Source organism: Corvus brachyrhynchos, unplaced genomic scaffold (assembly GCF_000691975.1).
Source record: "Corvus brachyrhynchos isolate BGI_N302 unplaced genomic scaffold, ASM69197v1 scaffold229, whole genome shotgun sequence".
NCBI classification, from domain to species: Eukaryota; Metazoa; Chordata; class Aves; order Passeriformes; family Corvidae; genus Corvus; species Corvus brachyrhynchos.
The window spans coordinates 7437092-7452828 of record NW_008240042.1 but is presented as its reverse complement, the minus strand read 5'-3'; the positions used below and the strand labels follow the sequence as shown (position 1 = coordinate 7452828).

Sequence of the window (15737 nt, the reverse complement as noted above, 5' to 3'; positions counted from 1 at the left end):
AAGAAAGAAAATAAAAAGGAAAAGGTAAAAAAAGAAAAGGCATTTATCCAACATCTCTGAAATAAATGGCCACTCCAGTAGCTCTCCAGCCTCAGCATCACTCCCACCCACCCTAGGGTGAATAACAGAGATAAGAGGGCATGCAGTATAATGGTTAGCTACTCAAATCTAGAAGATCAGTAGTACTTTATTCTATTTAATTCACTTCTCCAAACCACGGGAAACAGCTATGGCAAAGCCCTTTTTTGCTCTCCAAAAAGTGGAAGGGGTAACTTTCTCAGTTTCAGAGCTAAAACTTCAGGTAGACAAACTACTAGATATGAACCAGAACTTTTCTATGGAAGTTCTACTAAAACGCCACATACATGCCCCAGCTCTAAACAGAACGTAAAATCACTGAAGATTGTGTTTTAAAGAAGGCAGAGGACCTGAGGAAGTGTTTGAGCATACTTTGAACCATGCAATATTCATGATGCCAAAGTACAGAAGGCATTTTCAGTGAGAAAGTGCTCAGTCTTTGAAACAGAATATGAAACAGATTATTTGTTGAATCTCTTAAATCTTCTGCATTTCCAATAACAAACTGAAACTGAGTAATAAGGGAACAACAAAAAAATATAGAAAACTTGGAGAGGATCTATGGAGTCAGATGCTGAGAAGCAGTATTAGTGAGATGTAAGAAATATTTTAATGCAAGTAATTTCTTCTTAGGTTATGTATTTAGAAAAGGACAGAGATTGCAGTTCAGCTTTTTGGTGTCTTAAGAACAGTTTCTCAGTCCTTACATTAAAGTATTTTTAATTTTTTTTTCCTAAAAATTCTCTTGTGTGAACAAAAATGTCTTATTTACAGACAAAAATATGTGATGTCTTTAAATTCTGGAATATATTGAGAGTGAATGAAAAAATATTCACTGAGGGTGAAAACTGAATTATACCCTTCCTTAAAAACTTCACTAGCATGCAAACAAAAATTATATTTTGGTATTAAAATGCAGATGATTCTTCATTTGTGATATTTGCTACACTCACGTGCATGCACAGACTTTTCTGTGAATCATGCCCAGCTATGGCAAAGAAAACTGGACAAGACACTAAATTAGCATTGAGGGGAGAAAGGAGAAATCAAACAAAAGATTATTCTTCTATCAGATCCTTAGTAAATTGTACAGACAGATATCCCCATCTTGTGAAAAGCAAAAATATTTCCCCAATCAGAAAAGTAATTATTGGAAGAAACAACACTACCACTTGATTCATTAAACACTGTAGTGCAGAGCTGAGGATAATGCATTTTTCAATCTGAAAGTCATTCACATCAGATGACTACAATACAAATGTGCCACACACATGCCTTTAGCAGCATACTGAAGCTGTTAAGTCATAGAAATTAAAGTGCTGATCTTCAGAAGCAAAACGAGCTTCCCAGCACACATGTAATAGTTTTTAAGCAATATTACCTTTCTCTGTGCTCTTACAAACACACATATGCCATAGCATTTCATTAGCTGATACTGACAGCAGTCATTCTCATGCCAGCTTGAGTACTTCTTTGAGAATTCATCTACCATCACAAGCTCAGGGCCACATCAAGCAGCAATGAATTTCGATACTTTTTAGCCAACTTTCATTCTACAAAGGAAAACATCAACAAAGCTGAACTGCAACACCGTCTTCCTTCCCACCATGCCTCCAAGATGTCATTTCTAATTTGTCCTAGAATTCACCTGTTGTCAGCTATCTTTAGATCTTCACTAGAGTAAAAACTGGTCAAAAAAATTAGGTGAAAAAAAAAGAAAGGTGACATTGAGACATACATTTTGTCCTTCGGAGAGATCAAAAAATAAAGTTTTCCAAGATTTTGGCCTAAGGCCAGATCAGAATTGCCTGCTTATACTAGAAGTACATACCCATCAGTAAAACATTGCACATCTCATGAAGGCAGCTGTCTACAAGTGACACTCCTGCCAAAGACAAGCACAGAGAGTGCATTATTATTGAAGGAGGGCAAGCCTTGGCACTGTGTCTCAAGGGAGACTTTAGAAAAATTCTGTATTTCAGGTCTGCTCATTTTGCAGTGTTATTTTTATGAAACACTCCAGAGCAGAGCCTCAATGAAGACCAGGAATACACTCTGTGCTAGTGACATATTTCTTTATCAATGCCAAACACCATGACATGACAATGTTTTGTAGTAGGAACTTAAATTTATATGCAGAATCACCTCTACAAGTGCCAAAGAATATTAAAGATCCTATCTGACCGGCAGCTTTTCATCAAGGGACTGGTGTAGACAAGGAATTGGAGCCTAATCCCCATTGTGGGTTATAGGATATTGCCATTTTCACACTCCATGTCTGTCTTGTGGAACTGATTCAGAGAGTAATTACTGCTCAGATAAGCCTTTTCTAGAATATGTGCAATTAATTCTCCTTGCAAAAAAGGGGGAAGAAGTCTGACACTTTAATAATGTTTAAGTACACCTAATCTATTTCTTTTCTACTCCTAATTTTCCCTAAATATGGTGAAGAAAGAGGATTTGAAACTACTTACAAATGCTGGTTCTTAGGTAAATTATCCACGGGTCTGTGTTACCCTCTCATAAAAACAGCCAACATAAAATAATACTACAAACCAGCAGAATGTAAAGGAAATGGGTTATCAGTGTAAAGATTAATCTAGACTGCTTTTTCCAAAAATAAGGACTATTATCCTTTTCAAATGGGAACTATTTAATTTCTTTAAAATTTCAAGGACAACTGCTTTTAAAATTTTGAAAATAGCCTGGACTAATGAAAATTTTTCTTTTACACAACAATTCAAAAAACTATTTTCCTGATGTTTTCGTGAAATTTTTATCCAAATCTCATTCTTTGCCTGTCAAAACAAGTTGTGACGTTATGACTGTAAAATTCAAGGGGTCTGTACTGGCATAACTACATTTTGAGGTGATTTTTACACTTAACCTAAGTGCCTTTCATAAACAGCTCCTCAGCAGGATTCAAATGCATCTAGGGTTTTCTGTTACACTTCAAAGCTGAATAACAAGTACTCATCTTCACCATACTTCAAAAATTGTGCAATTGGCTAATTGCCCATTATTGAAATCAACCTACAGAAAACAGCTAAGCTTGCCACCACGCTTGCCCTCCAGGAATACACTGTATTTAGGATACAGCAACTAAATGAACAAATACAGAAAACCCCTCCTCACCAAAAACAACCACCCACCAACCCCCTCCCCACAAAGCACAGCACAAGTCCCACGCCCTCTCAAATAATTAACATAAGTTTTGGGCAAGGAAGTAGAGCTTATTTATGATTTTCAAAGATGAGAAAAAAGGTTTAAAAAATAAAAATAGGGCAGTTATGTTTAGTTGAGCTGATTCCAGAGTATCTAGTCCTGAAGCAGTAACTTCTACAGCTTGAGGTAAAGCCCACTTAGCCAGCACTGTGCCTCGCTATTCTATAAATGTAGAAAGTCTAACACTTGATAAAGAGCCACCTCCATGGCAGAAAAATATCCCCAACAGCTGGGCTATAAGGGGGATTAATTTCCTGACCTAACTTTGACTCCAGTTCCACTCAGAATCCACTCAAACTGCCTCACCACATTTTTCTTTTTGGTGGCACAACACACAACTTTAAGTCACACAGGGAATCAGGGTTGAAAGGATAATGTTGTTAACACTCATTTTTCAGCGTGAATGTCACTGTACCAATGACAGCAGTAGAATAAATGTTACTATAAACAGCAGTCAGTTACTTTTGCCAATATAACATGAAAATATTTTCTGCTTAAAGTCATTCTAAGTGCTCACACTGCAGTGGAAAAAGATCGATTTGGGAAAATATACGTAAAGATGCAGTTGCAGGCAAAGCTGGCTATGAGACAGCTGAGGTTCCAAACATCTTCGTGTCCAATGAAAACTAAGATGTTAATTTATTTTGGTTATTTTAGGGAGAAAAAAGAAGAAAAGAGGAAAGAAGAGCACATTCCCTACAGAATGGATATGCTTAATTTGATTTCCTGGATAATATTTTCACAAATGAGTACAGTTTTGAGACAAGTGATGGTTTGAACCCAAATTTTCAGTTCCTGCCGAGGTTTACCATTTCCACTAAGGTTTAGAGCAGGTTTGGGTACCTGACATAGCTGAAGCAAGCATTTTTCAGGAGATAATGAGAGCATAGAAGAACTAATTCCACTTCCCGAACCTACCTATATTCATTTCTACAAAGACTGACACACTTCTGGTGACAAAGGGAGTCAATACAAAATAATCACTAAAAAATAGAACAAACTAAAAATCCACAAGAGACTATTCTATGTTCTTCTTTGTTCACTAGGATGTAGGTAATGGATCCTTGCATTTTATCCTTTCTACCTGGGTATTGCAGCTGAGCATCTAAACCCCTATTTTCATTCCTCAAGTATTTACCCTTTTCTCCCCTAAAAAGTTATGTAACAATTACAAGCTCAAAAGCTTCATTGGCTCACACTCCATTGACATTTTCCTCAGCTCAGCTCAAGGTTTCCTTCATAATACACTCAAATGAGGTAGAAATGCTTTTCTAAAAGCATTTAAAAGTTAGGGGGAAAAAACACCACAAGGGAGGGAGGGGAAAACTACTAGAAAAGTCTAGCAAATCTAGAGGAAAGCAAGAAGCAAAAGCTCCCAGAGAGCCAAAATTTACCTGAAGTTCACTTTAGGTTAGTTGAAGAGCTTTAAAGTAAAACCAGCTAAACTAAGGATTTTACATCTATACAGGCAACCATTCAACTTAAATGCTGGAAACTACAGATTTTCATGTCTTTCTCAAGAAGCACAAAACTGACTCCTGCTCAAATCAATTTTTATGTGCTACTTCTGAATTAGCATCATGATGCCATGATTTCAAGACAGGCAAGTTGCATTTACAAATTTTGTATTTCCATATTCAGAGTGACAAATGGAACATGGGCTGCTCCAAGATACAAAACTAAAAATGCTAGTCTTCTATTAAGTGCTATGTCTGTAATAAATTGCAGCTATGTGAAAACACATACAGTTTCATTAGCCAAAACTGACTGCTCTTAACTTTTGTAAACATTTACTTTCCAAATATTTACAAACACATGAATAAGAGTAGCATTTGCAGAATATTAAAGCATGTTTCAGATCAATTTTTGACCAATTTTATGCAAGGAAGGAAAACAGTATCAGAATTTCCTAGCAATCAATTAATTTAATTCATTTTTAACAGCTCTGAAAAGAGAGCTTACTTCCCCTGCATGAAGCTCTAAGAGCGCCTCACACAATCAGGAGCAAATCTCTTGAAGTGCCGTGGTGGCAGGGCCCAGGGCCCCTCCAGAAAAGGGCACTGGATGTGCAGTATTGAAATAGAAGGTACAGTAGAGATTTAAAAAGTATCCCTATGACTGTAGTTAGAAATGACTAAACATGATCTCAAGAATCCCACCAAAACAAAACAAAACAAATCCATTTTTTCCAATCCTGTGGGAACCCACTCCTTTTTTTCTAGGTTTCATAAAATAAAGTAGTTTCTGTCATATCCACCTCCCAACCTGGCTTTTTCAGTTCAATTAGGAGTAAATAAGATCTACTGAGTCCTTTCAAAACTTAATTTCAAATGACTAAACATGATCTCAAGAATCCCACCTGCACTTCCTTTACAAGTCTTAAGAGTATCGAAACTGAAGTCAATTGATCATGGATTAAATCCATGACATTTACTTTAAATCATACAGAAATTCTTATTTCATGGCCCTAAGATGTTGCACTTTTTGTCTACTATGACAGTTCCCTGTGGGTCTTCTCCAAGTGATGTATACACAGATCAACTTTGACAACACTAAACAGCAAATGAGCTACAGCTCCCTGTGCCAATACAGGGTTATTTTACACTGACAAAATTGTCCACCAGTTAAATAGCATATGTTCTGAATTAACCTGATATAAAATTAATGCTCCAGGACTGTGGAGAAGCTTGATGTACCCTGTGTCCCATTTTGTCATTTAATTTTAGACAATAATTACACAACACAACATTTCTTAATGTAGCCAAATACGAAACAAAGAATATTGATGATGTGTATATATTTTGCAGACGTTAATACAGCAAAGAAATCTTCCACTCTTGGGTAGGATTACATTTTTCCCATGCAACCTAAAACTCAGTTATTTGGCATAAAAATATACTGGTTTTTTTAGTGAGTATATAAAATATGCAGTAATAGCTAGACCTGAATTAATTCTGTTCGCGTTCTGAGCTAGTCATGAAGCATGAGACAGAAAGGCACAAAAAACCCCTGAGATAGGTCAGCTAATTAAGATCTAATTAGGGAAACAATCCATTGTCCCAAAGGGTGCTTAGACAAAATCCTAGATGCCCACACACCTGCAGCTTTCATGGAAGGGATGTACATGCTGAATGTCTTCCTGACTGTGGTGACCCTATCTTCCTGAATGTGGTGACTGCTTCCCCTGCCAAGCGTTTAAGTTCTCTGCTGTGAGAGAGGAGGTGGAAACTCCCTCTCCTTTATTTAAAAATACTGAAGACATCCATGCTTTAACCCCATTCCATCAAAAAAGCAATCTTAAAATTCTGTTAGCAAAGCCTTAACAAAACAACAAAATGCATTTTCATGTGTTTAGGTTTTTTTTTAACTGCTGTATCACGTATTTTGTTTCAGTCACTGGAAAGTACTTTGTCAATTCTTAAAGCAGTAGTAGCCAAGCATTAGTAGCTCATATGCTAAGTAAAGATTCAGCAAGTGCAAGAATATTTATTATTTTATGCAAAGACATCTATTATGGAGAAAAAAACATATTTCCTTTTCTCCTGAACAATCATATAGATGAGAAAAGCAGTCCTGGGAGAAGTAATGACAATTTATCAGGCATATGCATGGCTCTTCAAGATTTCTGGCATATGCATACAGTGCTGTGCTTATCTGCCTCTGATCAAGACAACTGTCAACACAAGCTTTTCAAAGAAACTTTTACAAGCAGTGAATCTAGACAGTAGCCACTTCAGAGGCTGACAAGCCCCTAGAAAAGTACAGTCAGTGTTACCAGAATGATTAACATAGCCTTAGGCTAGTAATTCTGTAGCAGGTGTGAAATTGCATTTCTTTAATTTCTCGAAGTGACATTATCTGGTAAAGGAACTCAAAACCACCAACAAAAAACCCCCCATTACTTCTGCTGCTTACCAGCTCCTCCCGAAGCTGGGCTATGAGTTCATCTCTCTCCTTCAGCTGCAGCTTCAGCACTGAGCATTCATCTTTTATTCCATCCTACAAAAACATCAAAGAGATGTTATAATAGGCTTAACACTTCTACTTTGCTCATGACAAGAAAAGGCTGTTTCGCATAGTGTGAGATAATTACATTCAAATAATGAAACTCAATTTTCCTTTGTCATGTGTGGTATTTTCAATAACATTTTCTAAGTTGCTGCATAAACAAATTAATGTATCCAAAGACATTGCATAGAAATTTGAATAGCTCCCTGCAAAGAAGTCCATTTCACTGTTTTCTAAATCTTTTAAGTCTTTTTACTAAGGGATGATCCTATCAGGTCATTTCATTTGAGAAACAGCTATGAAATGTTATAATTTTAATCATACAAAAAAACATTACAGAAATATCAATTTAGAGCATTATTGCAGAGCTCTTGATCTTGGAGAAATGAAGAAGAACGTACAACAGACATCCACTGGAAAAGGAAAGCACACTCCCCATCCATACATCTTTTGTACCACATCAGCTAAAACAGCAGCAGTTCTGGTATTAACCGAGGGAGGAAAGAATGTAGTTACCACTTACTGAAATAACCACTATAACTCAATTTGACCTGTATGAAACTGACTCTAATAGCTAAAACTGCAGCCAAACCCAGGCCCAGGAGGAAGGCTGCAAGCTGTCCCCAGGAAACTTCATGAGTTCATGTAAGTCTCAACATCGTATTTCAAGAAGAAATATCAATCATGTAGTTTTGTGTTGTTCTGATAAACATCCAAGGAGAGAAACTCAAATTAACAGACTGAACTGTTGAAAAATAAAAACCTAGCAAACTAACCAGCCAACCAGCTGGTCAAACAACTGTAACTGAAGAACTCTATTTTTACATCCTTCTAGCATGGCAACATTTAGTTTGGGAAGTTTACTAATCTGGAAATTTTACTATTAGGGAAAAACAGAAACCCACAAGCCATATGACAAGAAAACTTTTGGAAATCTGGTGGTATATTCACAACACTTATTCTGAAAACAAAAAAACTGGACCTCTAGTTATCAGCTGATAACAGTGTAAGAGCATAGAAATTATTTAGATTGTGTAGAGTTCAACGGTTCTAAAGGGTATAACCAGTGTGATAAACTTGCACTCTGTCAGTACTAATGTGTTTGTAAATCCAAATAAACACAGAAATACAGGACAAAAAAAGTAGAGTGTAACCCCATTTTCCTCACATAAAAGGTTACCATTATTATCGTTCAAAGTAATTATATTGCTCATCATCTGCCCTAACAGAATTGGAAGAAGAAACAAGACACATACACATCAATATTGCAAATATTTACAACAGCTGCAATGGAAAGAGATACACCATCTCTGGCCGCTTACACTCTACTTCAGTACTACGTACAGATCTTCTGAAAGATCCAAATTCAGAAAAAAGCCAGCACATGCATTATCTGGTAGGGAAAAGCTCACAGAAATTTTCTTTATTATATGTTATGGAAGCATTTTACTATCTACTAGCAGATTAATGTTTAGGAACATTAGCTGAAAATAAATTTTTTGCACATCCCAGAATGCAGCCCGCAGCACTGAATATGATATTAGTACATATTTAACATTCCTGTTAGCAAAAATATCTGCTTCTAAAAAATATGGTTTTAAGTATCAGCAACTATTATTTTATCAAAGCAAGGTCTTTATTTTAAAAAATGGTTTTAAAAACAACATGGCATCAGCTATTGTACCGCAAATTTTTGTTACATTGTTCTGAGTTCTTTTTGCCAGCACAGTTTTACACTGTTGCTACCTTTTGAATTTCTCTTTTTTAACTTAAAGGAAAATAGAATAGTACAACACACAGTGGAAAAAGGAAAACATCAAGGTTCCATAGCCAAGACTATTACAAAAATATCTTTCAGAAAGCATACACAAGCAAACACAGCAATGAGGCCTGTAACAGCATGTCTCAACCACAGCAGGAAGGATTTTTGAGATGAGCTTTGGCACTAGGTTTTGTCTAAGAAGCAAAGCAAACTAATGAGAGCTTGAAGAAAGATTCTGCCTCACAGAGCTTCCAAAGAATTAAAACCTACAGTGCCTCTCTCCTGGCAAAAAGCAGTTGTGCACCCAGCTGGATCTTCCTCACACATGCAAGGAAATGGACCCCTCTTGCTCGGCACAGTTCTCCAGGCACTTCCATATTCCATGAAACAATTGTCTCATAAAATTTAGACCATAACCATCCTTGAAGCTTGGAGAAAAATATGCAGGGCTAAGGTTTTTCCCTTGCATGGCCTCATTCCAGCAAAACTCTGATTAATACTTGCCAGTGGGACATGGTGCTTGAAAACCAGTGCCCTGCAATTTCTGGGATATTTGAGACTGTTAAGTTTGGACTCTATGATGATTTTGGCTGAGATAGAGTTAATTTTCTTCCCAGCAGCTCATATAGGGCCATGGGTTTGATTTGGTCTGGAAGAAGTGTTGATGAAATAGAGTTGCTTTTTTTTCTGCTGAGCAGCACTTACACAGCATCAAGGCCCTTTCTGCTTCTCATACCGCCCCTGCAGTGAGGAGAGGAGGGTGGCACAAGGAGTTGGGAGGGGACACAGCCAAGGCAGCCAACTGATCCAAGGAATATTCCGTAAAATATGGCATCATGCTGGGTATATAAAGCAAGGGAAAGAAAGAGGAAGAAGCGATGGTGTTCGTCTTCCCAAATCACGGCTATACATGATAGAACCCTGCCTGCCTGGAGCAGCAGACAGCTGCTTCTTGCTGAATGCAGAGTAGAATTAGGATTTTATAATCTCATTTTGCTGCACAGTATCTGCAGAGGCATCAATCGTTCCTCAAATGCAAGAGAGTGAATAAAAGACAGGAAACATACTGTCAAGCAGTTGACTGCAAAAAGGTTTGGGCAAGTTCAATACCCCATCCACCGGTCTGAATGTAGCATTAACAGAATAAAACATGTTGCAGAAAAAACTGTTGCCAGAACACTGAATATAGTTCCTCCAGAAAGTAACTACTGAAAGCCACGGCAGAGGAGGCTCCAAGAATAATTTTTTCATGCAAGAACCAAAATATTTCAGTGAAGGATTGTGTGCATGATATCAAAGAAGTTGCATGTTATTGAAAGGAGTGGAGGGCAGCAAAAACTGGTAGAATGCTGTGTTATTCATTAGTCTGTGGGCAAACAGCAGTGTGTATCTGATAGTGTGAATTCAGGAACAGATCATCTCTACTCCTTAGGAGGTCTGAAATGCTTCATTATCTGCTGAGAAACTATAACACAGGGCAAAGCTGCTGTGGAAAAAACAAAAAATTTGTTGAAAAAAGCTTCTCAAGGTGAATGAGAAATAGCAGGCACAGTCTGATGGGGATTTATAGTACAAAAAAAAAAACAACAAAAAAAAATCCCAAACCCAAACTGCCCAGAAAACCAATATTGCCTCCTAATGAATTGTCACAGCAACAGATATTAAAGAGGAAATAACTTGAAAAGGATGGCCTGCTTTTAGGAGAGCATTCACTCAATGCATTCTAAATCTACACTGCAATTACTAAGCTGGAAAAAAACATTTCCCTCGTGAAGTAGGGCTTTTTAAATACACTTTGAATACTCTGGGGCTGTGACAATCAGCCTCTTGCTATCTCCACATTCCAGTAGATACTTGACCCATGTATTCCTATGCTTAGAAAACTAAGCCCAATTATAGTGTGGGCATGATGACATATGCAAAATATTTCACCTGCTTTTTTCAGCCCTTACAATATTTATAGAGTGTAAAAGAAAAAACAGATTGTCCCATAAGTAAAGTTGAATTCATAAGCCAACCAAAATCAATTTAGTGTCCACAGATTTAGAAGTCTGCTAGGTGACATTTACTTCTTCTATTTACTAAACTAACACCCTCTGCCACTTTGATTCCTTACCTTTCTGCAAAATGAGTTTATACCAATATTTTATCAACGCTACCAGTCCAATGAGAACATGGATGCTATGAAAATATCAGTCCAAATAATTCAATCTACACTCTAGGCATCTTTTCATAAACTACCTGTATACAATTGTAGCTTTGAGGCCATTTTGCTGAGCTTAACAAATTATACATACATTCCATTCCATTATTATTCTCATTGTTTTTATGAATGCTGTTCATTATTTTATTATGAAAAAAGGATAAGAATTCTGCTCTCTGTTGAAGTAAGCATGTCCATGACTCTGGAAATGCTTGATAAAAAGTCAATTAACACCTCATTGTTGAAGAGGACTGTTAGACACAGCATGATCTGTAAAGAGAACTACTTTCTTTTATTAAATATAGATAATCAAAAAGTTTTTCAGTCTAAATTCCAAATGTAAAAAAAGCAGCTGTGTGCAAAAAGCTTTCTGTCATTTTCTTCACTTACATCCTCTGATAGTTAAAAAAATTCCACTAGTTAGCTGCAAGTTCATTATGGATCTGCTGTAATTATTGTACATATTTACGGTCAGAATATTCCTCAAATTATCATCCTTTTACTTATTTTCAGTTGTCAGCTATGACAGTGATTGCTATGTCTCAGTGCCAGTATTTTCCTGGTTTAGTTTAATTCTGCTCATTCGGGAAAATGCTAAACAGAACAGCAAATCTGTTTCTCCTCAGATCAGTTCACAAGATGAAAAATGGTGCTGTGTGTGAAGACCGCTGAAGCAGGTTATGCATAAGCGCCAAAAAGAATAATCATTTTAATTTTGCAAACTTACTTTATACCTCTTCATACTTTGGAACAAATAGGAATGTCGTGCTTACTGTGATCAAAGTGCTACAAACAGAACTAACCAAGTATTCTGGAAGATAAATTTAATGCTTTTCCTCTGATACTAAACAGACTATGCTTCCAAAAAAATACCATAAAGTTAGAATATAATAAAACTCATTTGATAAATGTGCTGAATCTCAGATGCTAAATAGATTGTTAACCAACTTTGGCTACTGCAAAAATCAACGATTACTTAAGATATAGTGTCTTAAGAAAATAATCCTGGAACAAACCAAACTAAGAAATTTAAAACTGAGTATCAGGTCAAGAAAGGTACACAAATGCCATAACAGCTGAAGCTTCCTCTAAGTTATGCAGCAGATCTACGCAGAAAAATTAATAAATTTCTGGATAACTGTCTAGAACATTCAGAGAAAACACAAGGCTTAACATGCACAGTATTTTTCTGCAAACAGCATTGGAGTCTAGACTATGGACTGTGGATATCTTCTATGGTTCACTTTATCCCACCTGACACCTGAAAAGCAACAAGTAGTTTTGTGGATCTTACAGGAAATTTGCAGAGGAGCACTCTTATCTTTCTCCAAACTGAGACACCACTTGTGTTTTAACAAAAGGAAGAGCATCTACCTATTTGAGGTAACACGAGTAGACTGCTGGATATTACAGCTCATGTTTTCAGAAATGAGTTTTCTGTCAGACCATGAGTAGCTGCATTGTTCATTGTTACTCTTGTTTTAATGAAAGTCTAAATGATCCTAACATTAGCAGAGAGCCCAAGTCTGCATTGTTTCACGTGTCAAAATGAAGTCAGTGGTCTGGTCCCCGATGTAAGTAAACCATGGCACCTCACGTACACAGTGTGACTTTTCCCATTATGTGCTCACTCTAGCTGTACCTACTGCATCACCTTGTATCTGTTCTATCAATTCCTTTCAGTCACACCAAGAGAAAAATTATTTGGCTGGCTGCATTTCTCACATGTGCAAGGCACATTGATTTTGTCCTTTGGCTCATCTGTTGTTTTGGTGCCTTGCCAGTCCAGTTAGTCTTGTCTCTAACAATGCTCCCAAAGAGCATCCCTGCTGATTGCAGGCAATGGTCACACTTAACTTGCCTACTTCTCATGTCACACTGCCCTTCCAGCTGTTGCTGAAGCCCAGAACAAGGGTGAGAGCAAGTCCATGCTCCAAAAATTCCCATTAAAGCATAACACAACAGCTCAGAGCCATCTCCCATGACCACCTTAACCCAGCACACACAGATTCTCACTCCAAGTTATCTTTCCAGTAGGAAAAACGCAAACAAATAAAATCCTTAATCAGCTTTGTAACCCCTGATCATACCAGAAACAGACATCACTTTGTACATCTTTCCAAACAGCTCCAGTATTCAAATGACTTCCAAAGGAGCAACTCTCCATTTCTTTATCAGGAAATCAAATGGAGTTTGGGGAGCAGAGGATCTGATCTTTTAATGATAAATAAGGGTGATTAAACCTTAAAAAGACTTATGCAATATTATAACATATTCTAAGTTCAGTTACATGGAACATGTTGATAAATGTTTTACTGGGCAAATTAGGGCAGTTATATCCATTTAAATACTAGAATTCAACTGATATTCTACTGTGAAGGTAACACTCAAAGAGACTATATAGGCTACACTACTTTGACTTCAGACATCTATGAATACAAAGCTAAATAATGTTTTCTTCACAGTGAGTCATAGTTAACTCTGAAATACAGATTGACCAAATTAATTAGGATTTTTTTTTTACTCCTGCTGACATTTTCTCTCTGAGAGATAATAAAATGCATTATGTTTAAAAGAATGAAGCTTGATTAATAAACTGCAGAACATAAAACTGAATGATTATACCAGGAGAAGCCCAAGATGTATCTAACCTGCAGAAATCATGAATAGCAGCCAAGAGCATAACAAAATACATGAATGTATTTTTCCCAATATAATCAATCCACTTATTGGCCCTTTATGGCCAGAATTCACACACACAATATGATGCCTCCTTAGGTGATATCCCTAAATAAATTCTGCATTCATGAAGAGAAAACCAGTGAAACAAAAGCCCCCAAACTTCCTTTGGTTTTCAACCTGCTGTGGAACACTGTAATTGTTCCTGCTTCCTTAAGATAAGACAGGTGTATTTCCTATTCATCTCCTCCATGACTTCCATTGTTTTATAAATCCACATGCTTATTTCATAACTACTGTCATCTGTTAGAAGCTAGCAAATACCTCCTTCCTTACATAGGATATCCTGTATGTCTGATCATCATCCACCCTTCCTAGTTGGACCGTGTCATTCATTTGAACCTGGTAATCAGGATTCTGCTGAGAATCAATGCTCAACTGTATGTATCTTTTTTAAAATTTTACTTCAGAAAGTACTAAGGAGGTCTTTTCAAGGAACTATGCACCATGTCTGAAAGTCCTCTTTCCTCATTTGGAAAAATAGGATTGTGCTTCCCTTTGTGCACTCCACTGTGTCTGCTGACACTGAATCTCAGCTGCCTTTCATCTTTACATCATTTAGAATGATGAAATCTTTCTGCAACATTTCAAACTCCATTTTAATCCTGATTATTCTGCACCTTCTAGAAGTATAATTCTTCCTTTAATAAATGACTACTTATGGCTTTTGTACTGTACACCTAGTCTGCCATTAATCCAAGAGAAGACTTTTCTACTCATCATCTTATTTTTTAAAAGCCTTTGATGAAGGGCTTTGTTGAAAGGTTTTTGGAAATTGAGTTAACTACACAAAACAGATCATCCTTATTCACATGCATGACTCTTCCAGTAGATTTCTGAGGTCTGATTAAAATCTCAGGAAGTCAGGTTTGTTCTCCCCCCTTTATTATATTCATTCATGGTTCAAGCAAATCTATTTTCCAGAACAGCTTCTCTTAATTTAACCAGTAACAAACTCAAACTAAAAGAATTTTTTAAAACCCCAACAAACAAAAAGCAGTTGTCTATTTCCATATGTCATTTAGCTATGAAGATTAAAACGACAGATAACAGGCAAGACTAAGCAGTTCAACAATTTCTCATACCAGTTTCACACCTAGAATGAGTAGCTGGTACAAGAGATTCCTTACTCTCCGTTGTTCCACTACTACTCTCAGATATCTTCAACTGGCATTTCAAGACTCATTCCTTGGATTAGTTCCCCCAGTGTTGCTGGTGCATCTACTGATGTGGAAATAAACACCAATTTTTAAATTATATTTATTATTTTTCTTCACAATAATCTTATTTGCCAGGAGTGCTTCTGTAATCACCAATTTTCTTTCAGCACTGCAAATTCTCTGGAAGACCTCATTACACTTATTAATTTGACAAAAGCCTTCTATAATCAGGGTGGGGTTTTGTTTGTTTGTAAGCATATGTTTAGCAATTTAATATTGTCCTATTAACTCTCATTTTCATTAGGGGTAAAATACTCTATTCATATCTAATTTTTTCCCTAATACCAAATCAGCAAAACCAAAACCCCTTCACACTTTTACATGCAAACAACCTTATTAATCATGTAATACATATAGACCGAGTCACATGAAAGAATACCCATAAAATCTATAACTTTGTGCAAACATAATTTAATTTACAGTTGAAATGCAGCCACTTTTTCATTTGTATGTCAGTTTCTTTCTGCCAAGCAGCATGACAAAAAAACATTCAGGCCAAAAA

The 15737-nt window shown here is 36.6% G+C and overlaps 1 protein-coding gene across 6 annotated transcripts in view; it reads right to left on the bottom strand.

Annotated features, from left to right (window-relative positions):
- Positions 1-15737, bottom strand: part of CCSER1 (coiled-coil serine rich protein 1) — a 562152-nt gene that overhangs the window by 278459 nt on the left and 267956 nt on the right. For all 6 annotated transcript variants that reach the window (XM_017744239.1, XM_017744243.1, XM_017744241.1 and 3 more), the window contains one exon: positions 7219-7302. In XM_017744239.1, coding sequence (XP_017599728.1) covers positions 7219-7302 — 84 coding nt within the window. The remainder of the gene's footprint in view (positions 1-7218; positions 7303-15737) is intronic.